Below are 22,194 nucleotides of genomic sequence, written 5' to 3'. Positions count from 1 at the left end.
TAATACATCACAGCAAAATAATATGCCACTGGCAGCACAGAATCACTCTTCGGAGATGTATGAATACATGTAAAAGCTTGTGTACTGTGAACCCGCCACTCCTAGTCACATTCACCACATTTTTGTCTTCCTGCAGTGATGAATGGACAAGCATTAATGGTCTTCTGAGTGAAGAAAAAACAAGAGAAAAAAATAAACTAATTTAAGATGCTAGAGAGACCCAGGCAAGTCTTGCAAAGCAGATTTGCTTTTACAGAGCAACACTTGTCAATTACTTTAGACCTGACTCCTAGCTTCGAAAAGGTCGCTGTTGTGAGTGGCTGCATGTAATGCAACCCCACCAGCTGCCTGAGCTGATGCAGCCTTACTCTGGCTTTCAGCCAGCACTTAGTGGTATGAAGAGAGGAGAATGAGGAGTCTGCCTTGGAATGTTGCCAGAGATATGCCTCTGTGGTTCTGAATGGATTGCCTCTGTGTTCAGAAACATATGGACTTAATGAAATTAATAAATAGATTGTGATATTAAGAGGATGCCCTTCAGCAGCTGAGGAAGAAAGGCACTGGGCAGAAAAATGGCCCTAAAGCATTAACACTGCATTATGATGAGAAATATGATGTGCAGTGTCTTGGGCACTCTCAGGCAAAGAAAGTGTGCTGCACTATGGCCCCTACACTTATGAAGTGCTGATTGCTATGATCAGTGGCTAATCCTAATTGTGGTAAAGTGTCTTTGTGCTTCAGAGGCTCGTGCATGAGTCTCCTGCTCTTAACCACCTGGAATTTAGTTCATGTGTTTCTTCTGGAGCAGAGCAGGTGGTGGGTTTTGCAGCTATGACATAGTGTTAAATTGTAGATTAACTGTAATAGTTCAAAACAACTCATGGGACATGCTCTGCCATGAAAACAGCGCCAAATGCAGACTTCATTAGCAAAAAATCCCAGTAAAAAGATTTGACACTGTTTGGCACGGTTTTTGATTGACAAGGTATTTGTGGGAAGTGCAATGCATAAACACCTCAGCATGAGTGCTTAGCACCAAAGATAGAGACTTCATCAAAAATCACTTAAAAACTTAGATTTTATGTCAGAGAAGTGTAACTCAGCCTTCAAGAAGGTGAGATTATACTTGGGAGTCCTTAATAGTAAGAGATAATGTCCACAACCTTTTCAAAAAGCAAAATAAAACAAATAAATCATATGTTTCTGTGCAGGAGAAGAGGCCTTAACGATATTTGTGGACAAAAGGAAACTGAGTAAGAAAGCAGAGGTGAGCGATTACTCGGGTAACTCCTCCACTGTGACTCTGGAAGCTCTGCACCAGCTGGCTGCCTCCTACTTCATCGACAGGGAGAGCACTCTGCGCAAGCTGCACCACATCCAGATCGCCTCCACTGCCATCAAGGTAACGCCTTCATATCTCTATTCTTGAGTTCTTGGGGCAGATTCTCAAACTAGTGCACTGATTGTAAAATAAGCTTCTTTATTCTTCCTTCTGCCCAAAATCAAGTCAGTATCATTATATATAACAATAAGCTGAGTTCTCCAAATGGTGAAAAGCTAGAAGGCTGGTAGGTAGTCTTGGGGGATTACTGGTAGATGTCTTTGGCAACTTACTGTTGCATCTGTTCCTTCAGTATCTTCTCTCACATTTGTACAGAACAAAATTATGTTGTTTTTTTTGCACCAAAACTAAGTCTTCTGCAAATCTGGTTAATTAAAACATCCTTTATAACCACTGGATACATATAACCAACTCAATTTCAAAATAGCGGTCTGGTCACAATGCACAGAATTTAAATAAGAAAAGTAGCTATAAAGTAGTATAATTGATTAAATAGATGATCAATGTAAAAAAAAAAAAAAAAAACATTCTTCACCAACCGAAACAAAAGTATTTTCTTCACCAGCAGAGAGCAAATGCTCTATTTTAACAAGCCTGGAATCACAAATATAAGACATGTCCTGTCTGTTTTTTGTATCTTTTGTTATGAAGCGTGAGACTGGCTTTGATTGTAAACATGAGCTTGCACAAAATCACGGTACATGATTTCAGGGTTTTAGGATTTAAGATTTACCTCTTACTGCCATCTGGAGCTGCTTTAACATGGGAAGCTGCCCAGAGAAGCTTCTTATGAAACCCTTCTATGTATGAAAACAAAGCCTAATTACCATAACTGCAAATGATATGATATAATATTCTGTCCTAACTATATCCTATTTTCAGTGAGAAACATTCAAATGCATGATGCCATGACTGTACAGTAAATTCACCACATTTAGTCCAGCAGGAATTATTTGGACATGATGAGAATATTGAAAGATTCAAGAAACTATTATTATGTTGGTCTCTGACAACAAAACTGCAATGAATTCCCAGAAGATGAGCTATCAAGAGATAATAAAGACATTGAATGTAAAAGTTCTAAATATACTTTTATATCACAAGAAGGAAAGCCAAAGATTTTACATCATTAAGATAAACATAGTTAAAGAATGCTGTACTATAATAAGGTTATTTTGTCAGTTGTGAAAAAAAGTGTATTATTATTATTATTAGTATTATTATTATTATTATTATTATTAGTATTAGTATTAGTATTAGTAGTAGTAGTAGTAGTAGCAGTAGCAGTAGTAGTAGTAGTATTTCAAAGTATACATTTGTCTGTTGCTTCCAGGTGTCATTTGCAGAGTATAAAACTCTACAGCCAAAACCACATGTATGACTTTAAGAGATAGAGTTTCCTTGTTATAATACAATGATCAGCAGTGAAAATAAAGTGGGAGATGATGCTTTTTATCAGCCTGCTTGTGATGAGATATGATCTTCAGCCGCTGCAAGCACATCGAGTCTGGAGGAAGCTCTGTGATGTGAACATATGGTGAGGGGAAGATAAATGAATCTTGTGAAACACAGCTCGTGACAGGTTTCTGCCTCCGGTTGTCACCTTCAGGTAGCATGGGGTTAATAGGGCTACGGAGAGGAAGATGACCCTCCTTTCTGGCTTTTTCTTTCCTCTGAACACAGTGGTAGTCTGCTTGTGAAGTGTGGCTTTCTCTGCTGTAGCAGAACATGAATCAGACTCCCTGTACTTATATCAAAGCTCTGTCCTCTCACTACATTGTGTTCAGGGAGGGTTGGGTATTTCTTTTGCTGCTAAGGTGGGCACATCAGAGGTGCAGAGGCAGGTGCTTTTGTGCGTTTCATTTCTTGGGAATTAGGGTTTTCTGTAGCTACACAGAGGAAGTGAAGAAGTGCGTGCTTTCGTGCTCCAAAGGCAGTCATCTCGCGTAACTGACAGGTAGGAAGTGGAAACAGGAGGGATTCACCTCCATCACTGGTAGAAAGTGAGTCAAAGGAGCGACAGATTCCTCCACACTTGTGCATCATTTCCGCAGGGTGATGACCCACACAGCAGCGGAACAGATACAACTGCGCACTCCTCTGCATGAATCTGAAATCGAACAAGTTGGGGAATGAATGAAGTGGGCTGGCGGGGCAAAGGCCCCCCTGCTGTCTCCATGCAAAGGGTAAATTGAAGCTCATTTTGGAGGAAAAGCCTGTTACTGTTGTGGCGTACTGGGGGTCGACTGTGGAAATCTGTGCTCTCTTTAAGAAGTCACGATGCAGAGCAAAGTCTGTGATTGGATCGGCTCGTTTGAACAATGAGTAATGACTCCAGTTGTTCAAAAGCATCAGGGATCATTTTTGTTGCGATTTGAGAATTTCCCAGACTGAATTGATGGCAATATCCCCAACTGACCCAGGCCATATTTGCCAGTCCGTCTGCACATAGTGATCAACAAGGAGACAGAATTGAACGAGGAAACGGCAGGAGTCTCTGGTTTCATATTTTCATCTCGTGGGCAGCCTTTCGATTGTATTGTGTTCTCATTATGGTAGAGAAATACATTTTTGTGTTCCTGACTCGATCGATTGTTGTTTGGACTAGCACAGAGTAGACAGACTGCTAACTTGATCATCCATGATGCCACCGAAGCCAAACTTCAGTTTTAAAGCATGTTTCGGGCAAAATGACACTAAATAGAAACATAAAGAAGTAGTATAAAACTGCCACTGCAAATCATTTCAGACAGAACAACATATGGATAGTGGCTTGTACAATTTAAGACTTCAAGGGGCATTAAACATTGAATCAACTGACTATGTCAAGAGATTATGACCAACTCAGCAGCTTTTTAGCCTCATTTACAGTAACTCATTGTTTTGGTTTTGCAGCCCACAGCTTTTCAGTTTAATTCAGTCTCATCATGCTCATTAAACCTGTTTCCAGCTGCAGAAATGGAATCTACAAAGTTTTTTATTAACCTAGTATTTGCTGCTGGAAAATATGTACAACCATATATATGGAAAATATACAAACAATTACTGAGATTGGGGCTCTATCAGAGGATCACCTAGCATTGTCAGTGCAGTAAATAAATAAAAAAAAAATTTTTGCTTGCTAAGGTGTTACATATAACAATTTTACCAGTATATCAGGCAGTGGGCATGCTGCTCTTTGGTGGCCCAAATTATTCAATGCAGCTTTTTTTTGTTTTTGTTCGTATAGGTTTATAGGTTATGCTTTCATTTAAAAGTGATGGAGCATATGTCAACTTCTCTGGAAGACTATTTACCTGGGACTATTTAGACCAGGAATATAAATTGTAAACATTTTCTATTTATGTTTTTGTAAATCATAAGATTTTAGCCTTTAGAAATACTCATCTGCTGTATGTGGCAATGATCAAAGCTTTCCTCTTCCAATGCGTTTCTCTCACTCTGTTGTTTGAATGAGTCAGTGAAGTACTTGTACTGTAGCTCCTGGACTAAAGAGTTCACATCATGAAAAAAAGACACAATTCTTACACAAAGTGCCAGCCATTGCTTCATTCCCTCATACAGCCTTGTGCCAAGATACAGGTGGCCAATAATGTCCTATTAAGTATTTTCAATATACCAGAATGCATCTACAGTGAATAGCAGCTGCTATGCAAAGCGGAAATTGAATGCTCTGCTCATCAGTCAGTGTTTTGCCATATGGCATATCATATGGCATATCAAATAATTCCTTATATGGATTCAATATTCATGTGGTCTGAAACCCATGGTTGTATCTCATTTCCTCACATTCATATCAGGATTAGAATCCCTCACGAGGGAAACAAGGGATTTATAATGTGATATAAATATTATAGTCGAAGAATTGTGCTAAAATTATCTTCATTTTCCTTTTCCCATTCCCAGAGGATATTTATTCTTCCGCTCACAAACCCCTTTCTTCTGGATTAGTCTTTTTATTAAAGAACCCCACACAGAGATTTCACTTCCCTGCAGCATTGGCCTCATATGAGTTCCCAACCCCCTCAGCCCTCTATGATTGTGTTACTGATCGACTGACCCTCATTGTCTCGCCTCATCCATCTGTCACTTTCCACCAACTGTCCTCTGACAAGCCTGACCAGGACAAATCGCTGAACAAAATATGGTGTCCCAGAACCACAAAGAGAGAAAAATGAGAATCAGTTAGATGCTCCCTGCTGTGTCACAGCAAGAAAAAGGAGAGTGCTGAAATAAGATCTGTTCTTGCAAATGAAGTGAAAAAGGATGCTTTGCTGGAGCTGCTTTGTGGCAAAGGTCAATCGAAACGTCTTCAATCAGTGACTGGACAAAAAAAGAAACGTTTTAGCATTCTTGCAGAAAAAATGAGTGCAGCAAAAAACTCTTTCAGCAATTTAGGAGAATCTAAATGAACTTACCCCAGTTTTCTGTTTCTTTCACAAGTACAATCGATTATGAACTACTTTATTTAAACAGGGAAAGGCATTTATGTTACACAAGGCACATTTTCTTTATTTGGCTCCCCTCAAACTCATTTGTATCTGAAATTTAGAAGCACACTTTAAATTGTACTTTTGCTTAAATAAATTTAACTTAACCATGCACTAGTTGTAAAATGGATGCTGTGGAGAATAAATGAGCTTTTGATTTGTTGTTGCCCAGGTGACAGAGACCCGCACAGGTCCTCTTGGATGCAGTAACTATGACAACCTTGACTCTGTTAGCTCCGTGCTGGTTCAGAGCCCTGAAAACAAAGTCCAGCTGCAAGGTTTGTCTGATTTGTCCCATGTATTTATTATGATTGTTGTGTTATGTTTTTAAAGATCAAATATTCTTCTAAAAGGTATATGCAGAAGGGATAAATTTGGCATACAGATATACAGATTCATAGATTGTATTAAGTAAGTCATAAGCTCAGCCAGCATAATATTGTCACTGCCCTTTGACTGTCACTCCCCACGTTCACAGTTTGATTACGATAGTAAACCCAGCTTCGTTTTACAGGCTTGCAGGTGATCCTTCCAGACTACTTGAGGGAAAGTTTTGTGCAGGCTGCTCTAAGCTACATAGCCTGTAATGGAGAGGGTGAATTTGGCTGCAAGGACAACGACTGCTGGTGCAACTGTGACCCCAAGTTCCCAGAGTGCAACTGCCCTTATATGGACATCCAAGCCATGGAGGAGAGCCTGGAGAGGATCACAGAGACATGGGGGATCCTCTATAAAGAATTTGAGGAATCAGGTAACGGAGCACTCTCACTGGATTTTTGCTTCCTTTCACATTGCATGCCTCATCCTAAATGTAAGGAAATCAAGCTTTCAGAATATAAATCATTCATATGAGAGGGAGTGGGGATGAATTCAAGTGTTTTATCTGCACCATTAAATCTGAGTGACGATCCTATATGTATGTTCCTCCCTATTCTATGATTTATAGGTGAACCATAATAGCTGGTTGTGAATCCTGGCTCATGTGCACACTATCTGCATAAAGCAAATTAACAAGGCGACAGGACCGGATTAAAAAAATCAACAGCTTTCGGCTCAGGTAGTTTACAATATGTCTGGAGCAGATTAATCAGCTATAAAACCCATTTATTGCGAGTCCGGCTTTTCATATCACCGGGGAAACAGAGTTTGAGTGGAAGCTCCTAGCATAATGTTTGGTTATTATTGCGGTGCTCGGTCACCCAGCCTTCGTGATTATTACTCAGGTGAAATCAAAATAGATGTCTTTTTTTTCAACTCCTCAGATTTGGCTGAAATATCCCTAAGTGCAATTACTTTCAAAGTTTATGTTTTAATAGCTGGGTGTGAAGTGAGGGCAGGAGCGTGCTCAGAATGCAGACCCCCGCAAGTGCCATAAATGTGTCCTTCAGCGAGGAATTGCTCGCTGCTTTATCAGCAGAGAAAGATGCCAGAAAGCATTGACAGTATATATAATAGTTGAAGTTGAACCAAATGATGACAAAAAGGACATACTAGAATCAGAAATACATTTTCCCATCCAAACAAATACATTTTGTTTCAGCCAGGCCCCTTTTTTTTAGCTCAATGTTGCAACTGTCCATAAAGTATAGTTAATGTAGTTACTGCACTCAGACTAAACATAATTAATTTACTTTATATGCAATTTAGTGGACAATGATAAAGTGAAGACGATGAACGTGACAGTAGTCATCATATTTTTCGAATTAAACTCAAACTCAAGAAATATCTAATATCTAGTATTACAGATTGTTGCAGTAGTAATACTCTAAACATTACAAATGTTCAAAATAATTAGAATACTTATTTTGTCTCATGGTGATAAGACCTTTCTGCTTGAAAGTGGAGCCTCATCGTTGTTTACCATCTTAGGTGTCATTCTGGATCCTGGTTTCCTTTTTGCTTTACTGACTATGATGAAAATGTTTGAGGTGACTTTTCAAAGCATCACCTTCTAGGTGCTTTGTCCCAATTCAACTCCAAAGTCCACAGTTCTAGCCCAAATAAAGCAGGCTGACAAGGTCTGTCCAATTTCAAAGGCTCCTTTAAATGCAACTCAGGCTCCTTCAAATGGGCCATTTTTTGCTTCAACCTGGAGGACACAACTGGCGCACCCTCTGCATTTTATTGTATCCCACAATCCAATGTGCACTGGCCAATTGTTTAATGGAGCGTTGAGGTGATGCTTGTCAAGTCATAAATTCAGAAAATATCACATTGTATTTACGAGGTCTTTGGATTCAGGTGGTCATCATTGACCAGAGTAAATATATTATATGAGCTGGACCCATGAAAAAGCCACTGCAGGACGTTTATAATGGGAGCCAAGCATAAACATAAATGTGTTCTTGTTAGCAGCCTAGACATGTTGTAAACAAGACTGAAAAATCAAAGCCCACATAGAGTAGATATATTTACTGTTAACATGGTACCTTATTTTGCCAGTTATCCATCATGTGCTGAAGTAAAATGCCACAACTCATGCTGTATATTCTGCTATCAATCAATAGATACTGATAAATACTAGATTATATAAATATAGGTGTGGTGACCAACATTTCTCATAGTACCTGTTGCATGCAGTTTAGAGGATAGTGAATAGTAACAGTCCTCTTGGAAATACACACAACAACGCTGTATTGAGGTTAAAAGTCTAAAATAACCCCTTTTATGTGTCTTTTCTGTTACAGATGAATTTAAGGCGTTCTATGCGAGGCTGCCCCAGAACTATTTCCTGAATGTGTCAACAATCCAACACTTGTGGTCGATGGACAACCTGTTCCAGTGGCGATATGAGCAGCTGGAGAACAGCATGCGGGTCCTCTCCAAACGAGCCCAGAGAGTCATCTTCAAGCTATTCAGTCTCAGTAAAAGATGTCACCGACAGCCCCAAGTCCGCCTGCCAAGGGAACGGTGAGCATGACTGCTGAAACACACATTTTCATTTTCTCCAGGTGCATGTTATCTGTGTACATCTAATATATATGACTTTGTACAATTTGACATGGCTTTAATATGTTTTAGTCAAGGGACACTATGAGTAAACCTACTACAGTCAACATTTTTACATTAAGCAGTGTCTTTTTTAATGTACTTTTCTTTTTGTACATTCTTCCCTTTCTGTTTGATCTATACCCCCATAGCAGTTCCAAGGTTGTGGCAGTGTTTTGCCCAAAGCTACTGTGCATCGAATCACAGCCTACAGTTCTCTCTATAGACTAATCCAGGAACGTAGGTGGAAGTAAACAAGCTGCCACGCTGTGGTGGCATTTCACTTGTATGCTGTCGCAATACCCCTTTGGTGTATGTAAAGGATTTCATTTTTATCTCTTTTGTACAGCTTTCACCAAGTTATATATGTTTTGCAGTGAAATACCATTAAAACAAGTTAAACATCTGCAGAACGGTCCAACTTTTCTACCAAATTTAGCCCAGTTTTTATAGACACCCATCTTTCATTTGCAGATCACCGTAAATTAACTTTTCTGCCCTACTTTGCTGTTATCGGCCGCTCCAACAGTATACTTGAATCCACAAGTCTCTGCTCCATTAAATCTTTATTGAGCTTCATGAAATCTGCACGAAATCTTTATTTCATCTTTCATCTTAACTTCATCTCCATGAAATCCCTCTGAAAGCAGATTCTCTGCGTAGGATTCATGGCTGCAAAGAACATTCCATCTTTACAATTTTATATCTTTCTCAGCTTCAGATGTGTATGTTTGTATGAAATGTTGTATTTCACCGGTTTGCAAAATGAGATGAAATTCGAAAACAGGGATTGAACATTTGTTGAGTCATAGCCCGAGTATATGTTAGTAAATAAGGTTACAACACAGCACTTTCACACCCATACTATCAATGTTAAACAGGTGTTACATTAGTTTTTCTAACCAGTTTCTGACTAGTGTTTCAACACAGTTGAGACGAAAACTATTTGATGATGTTGAGAAAAATCCCCATCAGGGTTAAACGAAACCAATGTTGACTGTTGTTAGGACACAGAAAAAAAATCATGCTCTCTGGTGTCAGAGTTTTTTGTTTTGTGCAACCTATCGTCCACTTCAACGTCCTCCATGACTATTTACAATGTTATAACAACAACATGCCTTTGTTACTAAGAGAGGACAGTCATTATTCACATGCCAAAAAGAGGCCACTTGTCAGTGAAAAAAAACAGACATAGGTCACTTTAAGTGTTTGACCAATGTTGTAATTTTTCTGGTGAGGAATTTCAGGCTGAATAAAATTCACATTCACTAGGCTACCTTCCTCTGATTGTCAATGGTGATGAATCCAACCATCACTGTCAGTCACACAACATCGACTGAGCTTCCACAGTAATGGCAGCGATGCTAGAGATGAATCAAGATTAATCTATACAGTTCATTCTGTTCAATGTCCATTCTTCCTCTCACACTTCCTTTACTCTCTCTTAGTGTACTGCCCTGTCTCGTTCTCTCCACCACATGCCAAAACACACATTAATCACTGATCAATGCAGCTGATATTCCCACCCACTTGCTAGGAAACGGATTTGGAGCGTCATCACCCTCATCCAGGCAGTGTTTATCTACGGTATTACCACCACGTCAACTGTGAAGCTTTCCCTTTCTTTTCTGTCTTCACAGAGATCTCGATACTCAGTGGAAAGAGATTGAGAATAGGATGTTTGTCAGAATGCCTGGGAGAGAAACGGAAGCTCTCGAAAAAACCCTCACTCTCTCTTTAACATCCTGTTTGAGGCACTTGAGATAGATGAGAGATATGTGATTGATTTTGCTTCCTGGGGGCTACTTTTACTCTGCGTTGACAATTATGAGCGAATAAGCCAGTCGAAGCAGCAGTCAGCTTCACTTTTATTAGGCGGGTAATGATAAGGCTACACAGGACACTTTGTGCTCAAACTTTTGCCATTAGGCATAATGATGCACATTGTCATTCAAGTGATGTTTTCAGTACTTCTGCTTTAATCAGCTTGGCAAATGCCTTTCCTTATGCACAGCCATCTCCACAAAAAAAGGTGCCTGATTTTCTCATGAACGTCAAGGTCTTGTCTGGAGGAGTCCTCTCAGCTTTGTTTGACTACTAAGAGAATGCAATTAAGATTTGACTCTAAAAATGTTGAATAGCTTTTTAATGAACTTGTCAAGCCATTCAATAGATCAGACCAATTTCATCATAATTTACAGCTTCATACTGTTTCGATTATGTTAAATTGTACAGGAAAGGTGTTTTACAGCTTGTTCATACACAGTTTACCACTTAATTACAATGAGGGGAAATTTTAATGCTAAAGTATACAATGGTATTTTAGGCATCAGTGAGCTTCTAACTGGTAACTGTTTGGAGAAGGGCCTTTACTGTTTCAACATGACAATGCACAAAGTCAAGCCCTCAAAAAAAAAAATTCTCAGTTTGGAGTAGAAGAACCTTACTGACCTCAACCCCATCCAACACCTTTGGGATGAACGGGAAAGCCAACCATGAGGCAGGTCTTTTCACCAAACATCTGTATTGAACCTCACTAATTTGCTTGTGGCTGAATGGGAGCAAATCCCTGCAGCCATGTTCTAAAATCTTGTAAAAAGCCTAAAGCCAGAAGAGTACAGGCTGTTCTTGCAGCAGAGAAATGAGAAATGTTCACTGATCACTTGTTTTATAATGGTTGTAATGGAGGTCCACTACTTTTGGCAATGTATTGGACATTACTTCAGTCAAATATTTATTTTAACGTACTTACAGCCCCTTTATCTTCTTTAATTACAGTTTTCCCTACATTCTTTATCAAAAATATCATCTATGGAAACAAAGCTTGAGTGTCATATTTATCACTGGCTGAGAGTTGTTTTTACATGTTTTTTGCAAAAATACAAATTTTTATAACGCAGTGTTGCCTGCTCCTTTAAAAGTGGCAGAGAAATTAGAAGACACTGTGATTTACAGCAGTGGTTTGGAGTAGGAGTTGCAGGGAGCAGGAAGGCTGTACCCAATCACACCAGGGAACTAACAGTACAACTGCAGTCTTGTCTTGGCGACTGCTTTGCTCTGCTGAAGCTGTCGGAGGTGAAATACCTTGCCCACAGGTAGCGGGTGATGGAAAGGAAGAGCCCCTTCGGTTCATTTCCCATCACTGCTTTTTCCATTAGGGGGTTTTGATATTCAAATCACTGATTTTCTGAACTCAGACTTGCATCCCACTGACAAGCACACAATAAGATTGGGATACAGAGGAAGGATGCCCTAAATGTAATCCAGCAAACATTTTCAGATCAGCATAAAGTTTACCACAATACACCCTCATCAAAGAAAAAGGTTTGTTTTTTTTTTCTGAAAGGAAAGCCAGCGGTATGTACTGTGCATTTCTTCTCTTCAGTGAGCAAAGAGGATAAGAGGCATAAAGGGATCACAGTCAAGAAAGTGCTACAGACGGGAATCAAACTCTGGCCCACATGGGGGAATTATATGTATGTCTGAGAATCAGTTACCCTACGGCGGCAGCACACTTCTAATATTTATGTCACAAACTGATCAAAAACAACTTTCTTTCTCTCTCTCTGTCTCTCGCTTTCTCTTCCTTTTCAAACACAGATGTTTGCGCTCATATTCCTTGCATGTGTAACCTACACTCATCGGGCACTTCAGGACAACAAAAACATGAAAACTGGTATATTCCGCAGGAATCTCAGGCCAGTCTGACTCAATAACATGAAAGTATTTCTGCAAACACTTTCATACAATCTTGACATCATTATCCTGCTAGAAATATCCAACAGAAAAAAAGGTAGACAGTGGATTCACTTAGTAAGCAAGAGTTTGCAGCTGTGACATTAGAATAAAACTCTAAACCTTGTAATGTCTATAAATCTTTTTGTGATGGTGAAACTGTGTGGCAACAGCAATGTTTCTTACACAGGTCACAATCAGCATTGGATTGCTGATTTGGTCCAAAATATATTTTAGATTTCTAGGTCAAATTTAAGCCAAATTTGAGCTTGAATGTCGTAATTTTATGTGGCCTTCAGTGGATGGAGTTTGCTCAGTTGTCATGGAGATGGTTCAGCTGTTATCACGTGACCAAATACATTTCGTTCAATAGTGTTTTGCATAAACTGTGTTTTAATCCAAAGTATGCATTGAAATGTAGTGATTGAAACACTGTTGAAATAATGGTTATTTAACTTACACATCTAAATAAAACAACTTTCATAGAAGTTGTTTGACCTGCATATTACCTAAACCACGCTTAATGAATCCTGTCAGGCTTGTCTGCATGCTTTACATTATGCTGATTATGCTTTATATTTTTAACGAGCAAGCTGTCTGCACACCCAGACAGGTGTCCTGGACCTAATAAAGCAGCTACCTATTAAACCAGCTCATCCTATAAGCCCTGTTCAATAACCACTCCCTCTCTGCCTCTCTCTCTTCTCCTTCTGTTTTTCTTCTTTCCCTGGCACAGGCCTCAGTCCTACTGGCTGAGTCATTTCCAGTCTCTCCTGTATTGCTCAGAGAACAACCAGCTTGGCGCATTCTCTGAGGAGCTCCACAGCTGCAGCTGTCGATACGAACACAGCCCCTGTCAGCTGCCACCGCCTTGCTCTGTTGGGGAAGGCTCGGCTTGCGCAGCATGTGCACCAGACAACCATACCCGCTGTGGGAGCTGCAACCCGGGCTTCGCCCTGACGCAGGGGGCCTGCAGGCCCATGGTGGCAGACTCTACGGAGAACTACCTGGGATTCGAGACAGACCTCCAGGATTTGGAGCTGGGCTACCTACTGCAGAGAGCTGACCGCAGGCTGGAGGTATTTTTTTCTTTTAGCCTTTGTTTAATCATGTCAGGCTGACCGTGAGCTGAGCTGTCTTTCACAGCAGTAGCCTGGGGAGGATATACTCACTCATGGGAGCCACTCAGCATTACAAAGTATTGCTCTTCTGGCTACTGAGGAACTTCACAGTTTACCCATGTTTTCCCTTGTATTTGTTGTACCACGTTTTGGATTTGTGGTACATAGATTAGAATGGACACAATGTAGAATGTTATGCAAGATCAATTCAGGTTTGCAGTGATTTTATCTGTAGATGATGATATATGGTGAGCCAATCATGGTCATGGTCAATAGGTTTACTTTCTTACATTATCCTGAATATTACGCGGGTAAGTACTTACGAAAGGCAAGCAGGCATTGTTTGACAAAACCTGGCCCAGCAGTGCTGTGTTAAATAAAAACAGATGAGCTTGATTGGACTTTCATGACCTTATAAACAGCTGCCTGATGCATCTTGTGGCCTTCCTTAGTGAGTTGCTCTAAAAAACTACATACAGAAGGCCATGGGTTGTGGCTGAAAGCTTTAAAAACAAGTGCCTTGGACTGTATGTTGTGGTCAAGCTACATAATACTAGTTGGAGTGATATGTTCAAATGTATGGAGCAACCTAATACCTATTGTTATGGGTACAAATAGTCTTCCCATTCCTCCATGGCTTACTGTTTTTTTTCTGAACATTGGATCCAAAAACCTAACGGTGCTGCCATTTTGACACTTGGATGTATTAAAACAACAGGTTGCATCATAATAATTTCATTAATTTGCATTTAATTTGCTCATTGGGCCCACAATGAGCAAATTAAATGCACTTAAGGATTATAAGCATGTTTGTGCTGCACAGAAAATATTATTTTTTAACAACTGTTTTTTTCTCATACACAAAATGTATGAGTATTCCACGGCCAGTGATTAAAACTTGAGCAATAAATTGTGTTCTTGCTCTTGTGTTGCTGATACAAATACAAATGTTTCATTACATGTATGTGCTTACTGTGTTCATGAGTGTGGTACGTCCATACTGTTTTTATGTCTGTCTTTCAAATAGGTCCACGCAATCTTCATCAGCAATGACATGCGACTCAACAGCTGGTTTGACCCATCATGGAGAAAGAGGATGCTGCTGACCCTGAAGAGCAACAAGTACAAGTCTAATATGGTCCACATGCTGCTGGGAATATCCCTCCAGATCTGCCTTACAAAGAACAGTACCCTGGAGCCTGTCCTCACTCTCTACATCAACCCATTTGGAGGGAGCCACTCGGAGAGCTGGTACATCCCTGTCAGTGAGAACAATTTTCCAGACTGGCAGGCCACCAAACTGGACCTACCCTTTGAGTGCTATAACTGGACTCTGACACTGGGCAACAAGTGGAAGACGTTTTTTGAAACCATTCATATCTACCTTCGAAGCAGGATAAAGACTCAAGATGGAGTGAATGACAGCATTTATTATGAGCCTTTAGAGGTGACAGATCCTGCTCGGAACCTGGGCTATATGAAGATCAACAGCATCCAGGTCTTTGGCTACAGTATGCACTTTGACCCAGAGGCAATCCGTGACTTGATTCTGCAGCTGGATTACCCATACACCCAAGGTTCCCAAGACACAGCCATGCTTCAGCTCTTGGAAATACGAGACCGGGTGAACCGGTTGTCACCTCCGGGTCAACAGAGGTTAGACCTGTTTGCTTGTCTTCTGCGGCACCGGCTCAAACTGACTGCCAGCGAGGTGGTTCGAATTCATGCCTCCTTACAGGCCTTCAGTTCACGTCTGCCCAATTCAATGGATTACGAGACCACCAAGCTGTGCAGTTAACAGCTGCTTGATGGGAGATCTGGACTGCACATGGCCTCAAGGAGAACTCCTGGCCATAAGAATTGTGCTCATTGTGGGGCAAATGGTTACAGTCTCTATGGATTACCAAACTGTATGGTAAATCAGGAGAGAAATCAGAAAGAATGTACTTGTCTGGTTTTTTTGGTTTCTGTTTTGTGGCAACTACCTTCAGTGCTATGTCATAAAGAATGAGGTGGATCAGCGAGAAAATGCACAACTGTTTCACAAGAAGAAATTAAAAATTCTACAGTAGAAATTCAGATATCGCTATATAAAAGTTGAACCATCCTGTTTCAATATGACTCTGCTCATTTATACTGTAAGTACCAATGCCAAATGAATGGACATTTTACGGTAAATGGTACAGTCTGTTTGTTTGTAATTTTTATATGTTCCTTTTGCTTCAGTGACAGTGCACTTTCCATGAAGACCAGAATACAGTGGTGTCAGTCAAGATTTTGTAGATAAATTGATATTAAAACATCATGTTATAACAGATTCCAGCTGTTGGAATATTTTTCATGATACTTTTAACTAGCTTTCTTCTTATTTTAGAATACACCAAGTTTTACAAATGAGAGTCAGAGTAAATGATTTGTATCTAAGTGATCCACCCACACCAATGTAATTATATTTAGATTAATTATTTTCTGCAATTACTTCCACGTGTTTCAACATCTTTTGCTCACTTCACTTAACAGAAATTCACAAATTTTGTTCCAACCACAAACATCCCTAGACATCTGATTACAAAAGCACTCTTTTACTACATTCACAGTAGCAGGGCAAACAATATGTCTCATTCTTTCAAACATAAATCTCATTTTGGAAGCGTTACTTACTCAAATTTGACCATGGTGCATAGAAACAATAGCCTCCTTTTTAGTATTGTTGTATCTACTGACATTTAAAATCCTTATGAGCAAACTGGTTGTATTGTGAGGGAACATATTTGTTCCCCATATCTTTGTTATGCTATGAAACCATTAAGTTCATTCTTTGCCAAATCTAATACAGTAATGCACACAACAAAATGCAGCATTGCAGTAAGTAAAGGGTAGAGTACAGCTACAGTTCATGACTTGAGTCCAGGTCCCACAGTTGTTGAGTGCCGGTTCCAGGCCATATTAAAACTTACTAGGCCTGTGACAGGTTTGAGAATGTCAGTGTTAAAGTGTATTTTGTGTATATGAAATAGTTCTGGCTGCCACTTTTAGTCTCTATCTTGCAATATCTCTGCGATGTATTTGGCAAGTGACATCAGCTCAACTCAAAAGATACATTTTAACCAATGGAGCTGACTACTGTATACCAGCTGTGTAGTGGCATGTGCCTCATTCACTCTATGTAACCTGTAGCCTGTTTCCAACACTTTCAACACTCTTTTTTTGACTTACGTAAACACATATGCTTGTGTATTGAGCTGTGAGGTCTGTCAAACATTTCTTGAGTTCACAGCAGTACTGAGGCTTAACAGATCCAGTGTAGACACTGACAGAGGACAGCAGCTGCTGATATTGTGGGGCTGACTTGCTGCTTCCGCTGCATGGCCGGTTTAGACAAGGTGACGGGACCAAACACCAATTAAGCTCAGGCAGCACACAGCCCTTTCTGTCCAAGACAAGTGCATAGCAGCTCGACAAACTGTTGTTAAAATGTGCCTGCGAGACAGTTTGTGTGTGGTCGAATCAGTGTGACGAAGTACGCTGTGAAGGAGAAGAAGCAAATAAGAGCTTTACTTTGTAGTGTGTTTTTTTTTTCTTCTATAATGTAAGCGTGACCACAATCTTTCCTTAACCTTTATCCAGTTGTTTTACTGAACTTGACAACACGCTGAACAAATTACCATAACTACCAGATCTACTGGAATATCAGTTTATTTGCCATGTTCACAATGCCTCTGTGACTTTAAGTGGGAGATTAAACTTAAGTACTCTTTACTTGCCATGCACTAATACTTTAGGGATAACCAATGGCAGAGGTGCATTAAGACAGTTTGACATCATCTTTAGCTTGAAACCCACGATTGTCCAGTGCACAGAGGCGGCATCACCCACTCTGGTATACCTCTATTCTTCTTGATCTGACAAGTGTTTCCTGATGAGACAAAAGGGTTAAGGTTTAAACATAAACTTCAAACGGCCAGGCTAAAATATGTAGGTCCTTTTTTGGGCATCATAATGTTTCAAGTTTAATTATGATTTTTTTTATGTTAAAGCGATACAAACTTTTTTTTTTTACAAACTTTTAGTTCAGTCACTGCTCAAACTCTGTTGTGTTTCTGTACAGTAGGTAAAATACTTTCTCTGCATTATTATTAGGTATAAGATGCCACCTCTAATCAGTCCTTTGGTACGTGCCTTAGTGACACTGCAGACCAAAGGGAAGTCAAGCCTGTGAAGGTTAACAGTCATCACCTCAATTTGTCTGCTCCTCCTATCAACTCCAACTCATGTCAAAAGCTACGTTGGACGAGGGCTGTACATGGATGAGTAGTGTTTGATGAGATGTGTGAGTGGTGGCATGCATTACCAAATGTCAGCACGTCTTTTCCTGGATTTGGCTGTGTCAATTATGAAGAGTAAATGATTTACTGCAGCATGACAAGAACAGGCCTAAAGAATGAGAGAGAGCACCTGTGGTTGTGTTTGTGAGTCTGTGGTGACTTTGTTTTAACTTTGAGGTCACTAAATGTCCATAAACGGTCTCCCACAGGTAGTTAGCTTACCCTTGTTGTCAAACCTTTTTCAGAACTCTGTGCACAAGAGGGAAAGAGATTGCAACAGGAAACTGCAGGAGTAAAACGTTAATACATTTTACCCATCTTCACAAAAAAAAAGAATTAAACATCCACACATTCTGAGTAATTAGGGAAAGGGATGGTGGTTTTCAAAGAAAAATGGAAATGGAGGACTGAAAAATAATTCTGCCATCCCTGCAGTACATGTTCCTCCTCCAGCAAAATAAAAAGATCCCAAGGTAGCATAGCATAATTATGATGTTTAACAGCACTCTGCTCATTGTGCAATTACCAGACTCGGTTCTAAAAACCCGTCCTGCAGAGGCACCTAGCCATAATACATTACTGTGAGCTTGATAATAGCTCAATTTTTCATTCTACTAGTACATACATGCAGCCTCCCTTATGACAGTTTGAGTGGGTGGCAAGAGGGGAGCTTTGATTAGATACACTCTGACCTTTAGTAGTCTGTCAATCAAAGGTATCAGAGGCAAGAAAAGCCCCTTTTGATTCTCTGTAAATCTGTTTGATTAAATTATCTGTTTGTGATTTACTGAAGGTGATTCCTCTTACTTTGTTTTTTGTCTTTTGTTAATTTTACTTTGACTGAACCTGAAGACAAATTTCACTCAAAGGCAGAATATTTACACTGATGATGACCTTGGGCGGATTATATCAACTTGCAGGAAAATGAACAATTTCCATTCAAACCTTGAAACCAGACAAGCAAGGCAAGTTCATGAATAGAACACTTTAGAACATTTCATGCAACTGACAAAGAAAAGCTAAGGAAAAACAAGAAAAGAAAAGCTTGTATATAATTCAATTAAAGGTAGAGTAAGCAATTCTGGGGAAATCCAATACAATGACAGATACAATGACACAGCAAGTAATGTAACTAATGTTAGGGTTTGCAAAGTGTTGCTAGTCAAGTCACTCACGGTACCTGACACACAAATCCAGGAATAACAAGTTAGTGTTGTGTGGCTCGGTCTAATCCTCTTTGTTTGTTTCCCATATACAGAGCCAGGGCTGTGTTTCCAGATGTGCACACAAAACAGAAAGCTAGGGAAGTGATTCCCAAACAGGGGTACTTGATAAATAATAAATAATAATTGCCTATAAGTAATAAATACACTCAAAGTAAAAATAGATCAAAATAGTCAAAATAGATCACAAACAGGAATGAATACATGACTGGTCCAACTGTTGCCACATTTGGTTGGATGAATGAAATCTTAACCAAAAGATTAACAATTGTATTGTATTGTAACACCCACTATTTTATTCAAATATGATTAATAGTCAAATAACATTTTAAAATAATTAACAAACCTAGTATAGCTTACCCCACTTTTAAATCAATTATTGAACTGGATCAATTCAAAACAGTTCCTTTCAGCATTGCCGTTAAAGGCATCTTATCAAGACCTGAGGAAAGTACTCCATCCGAGTAGAGATAAGGGTGTGAATTATTTTGTCAAAACTTAAAAATAATTCACACATATTTCCAATGCAATTTCATAAGTGAAAATGGACTAATTTGGTGATACGGACATGTAAAATTTAAGGTTTATTTAAAATGTCACCTTAGAGCTGGAAGCAGTAGCTGTTGAAAATGTATTTAGGTTAAGCTCTTCCTTGATAATGAAAAAAAAAAGGATTGGGAAGTTGCACTCTGTACTATTGGCATGGGTGAAGGTGATATCTAGCTGAGTCAGGTACTTCTGCTCTCACATCTGCCACTTTGTTTCCTGAATTAATTCCTGCTCACATTTACACAATTATGGATGCTCACACTTATTATGAAAACTCGAGAAGATCATTTAGTGATGATCACTGAGTGGAGATTAGTACTGGGCCTATTTTGTCATTTGTCAGAAACATATTTGTACAATGAAGCCCCCTGTTCTGACTAACACCCATTCCAGAAAAAAATCTGCTTGTCCAGATCTATACCGCTTGCATTGTATTTTTGCCGGGATTTTATATCTCAGTGTCAGTATGGGTGCTGTAGCAAAGTGAGGGCTTCAGCTTCCATACAGACCAAACTTTTCCTCCCCGGGGACTCGACAGTGGAATGGAACGGAACAAGAGGAGGAGGCAAAAGGTAACTGTCGCCCGCCAATAAATCAATATGCTCCTTTATTACTTCAGAGAACAAAAGGCTCTGCACCGAGATCGATTGCCCCGCCGAGGAGCCTCCAATGAGAAAAAAATATAAATAAATAAAATTCTTCTGGCATTTGGCTGCTCTGTCCCCACGACCAGATCAGTATCAATTTATTACCGATGTGATGGTTTCCGCCTGATGTGTTTTTGTATAAGCACAAATCAATCCTGAGTTTATTAGCTGCTATGATGCATTGTAAAATGACATTACTCAGGGTGCCAGATGAATGCCATTCATTAGGAAGTAAGGCTGCATCGACTGTGGATGTGCAGAGAATGAGAGAGAGAGAGAAAGAGAGAGAGAGAGAGAGAGAGAGAGAGAGAGAGAGAGAGAGAGAGAGAGAGAAGTAATGAAAGAAAACAGTTTTAGTGAACTTGTGTTAAATTGAATGTTATGTTTTTCAGTATTAATTATGAGATTGATTATGAGATATGGCAATTATGCTGTTCATATAATTTCTCTATGGAAAATGTTGATCACAAAAAAGCATCCTCATTTCAACATTATGGATTAAACTGCACCTTCATGTTGCAAACATGGTCGATACAGTAGAGGTAACTTATTAGTGACTGTAGCTCCCCCCAGTAGAAAACACAAGGCATGAGGTCATGGTTAAAGATAGGGATTGATTCTCTGATAGACCAACCCGTGAGAACTGGATTAAAGGAGAAAAAAATTAAAAATAAATGCAATACGTGTATGTCTTATACTTAATAACTGATGGCGTTTCAACTGTACGACAGGTCACATTTAGCACCTAGGTACCTAGCATGAACATAAAAACATTACTTGCAGCTAAACCATGAATTGTGCATTAACTTATTAAAGCATAGCTTTACTTACACTCTACATACACTTTAATAGCATGTAAATTGTACACCTTGAATATCTCACAGAAAAAAATATAACCTTAACATTACTACATGTTTAATGTTTACACTTTATTTTACTGCATAGAAATGAATGAACATACCTCGTCAGCTGCTTACTACTTAAGAGGGGCTAAACCTTGCTTGCCTCATCCATGTTCTTGTCTTCACTCTTCTAATATTTATATAGTTATATTTTTAATATTTTACTTTGCTAGATCTACTCTTATGCCATACATATTTGGTGCTTCACTTGCAGGTGTTAGTTCCGACTCTTGGAATGCTGCATCATAGGTAGGAACCCAAAAAAAGTAGGGGTAAACAACTAGAAAACAATCACTGTGAATTTAGCCTGTTGATTAATTGATTTGGACTCGGCATGTTTTGTTTGTTTTAAGATTATCTGAACAGATGCATTGCTGTGTTTAATAAATCCTATTAAATACTGACATTATTGCAAAAAAGTATCACCTAAACATAGCCCATTCAATTATAACATTGCAGAAATGTTACTTGAGTATTTTTACAATTTTCATTACAGTGATATTTACGTAAGGTTGTAGGCAACTATGTAGTAGCCCTACAGTTGAGAACATTCAAAAGTACCAATTTATTGTTTCCTACCCCAAAAATCAAATGCCCCAATCTCTAATAATCCACCTAAGTAGGATTTAAGTAGGCTACTTATGAAAATTCAAGCATTTCTGTTTCTAAAGTAAACTAAAGATGTGTCTTAGAAAAAGTCTAAGTCAAACCACACAGAGTGGAGGAAAAAGCATGACATCATTGGCATAGAGAATGAGAGACTGACTCGGACACTGCTTCTACTTTCTACTTTCATGATGAAAAATATTCTTTCAAATGTCACACATGACACCATTGTAATAACACTGTTCAGACACCCCAACAGAACACAG

General features: G+C 39.3%; 1 protein-coding gene across 1 annotated transcript in view; it reads left to right on the top strand.

Annotated features, from left to right (window-relative positions):
- brinp3a.2 (bone morphogenetic protein/retinoic acid inducible neural-specific 3a, tandem duplicate 2) overlaps positions 1-18,793 on the top strand; it is a 47,281-nt gene extending 28,488 nt beyond the window's left edge. Inside the window, exons 4-9 of the mRNA XM_051377504.1 lie at positions 1,212-1,402; positions 6,005-6,110; positions 6,347-6,583; positions 8,520-8,742; positions 13,292-13,634; positions 14,704-18,793. Of these exons, the coding sequence (XP_051233464.1) occupies positions 1,212-1,402; positions 6,005-6,110; positions 6,347-6,583; positions 8,520-8,742; positions 13,292-13,634; positions 14,704-15,474 (1,871 nt within the window). The 3' untranslated portion in view covers positions 15,475-18,793. The remainder of the gene's footprint in view (positions 1-1,211; positions 1,403-6,004; positions 6,111-6,346; positions 6,584-8,519; positions 8,743-13,291; positions 13,635-14,703) is intronic.
- Positions 18,794-22,194: the final 3,401 nt, after the last annotated feature.

The sequence above is a fragment of the Dicentrarchus labrax genome, unplaced genomic scaffold (assembly GCF_905237075.1).
Source record: "Dicentrarchus labrax unplaced genomic scaffold, dlabrax2021, whole genome shotgun sequence".
Lineage (NCBI taxonomy): Eukaryota > Metazoa > Chordata > Actinopteri > Moronidae > Dicentrarchus > Dicentrarchus labrax.
This window is presented reverse-complemented; position numbering and strand designations above follow the sequence as displayed.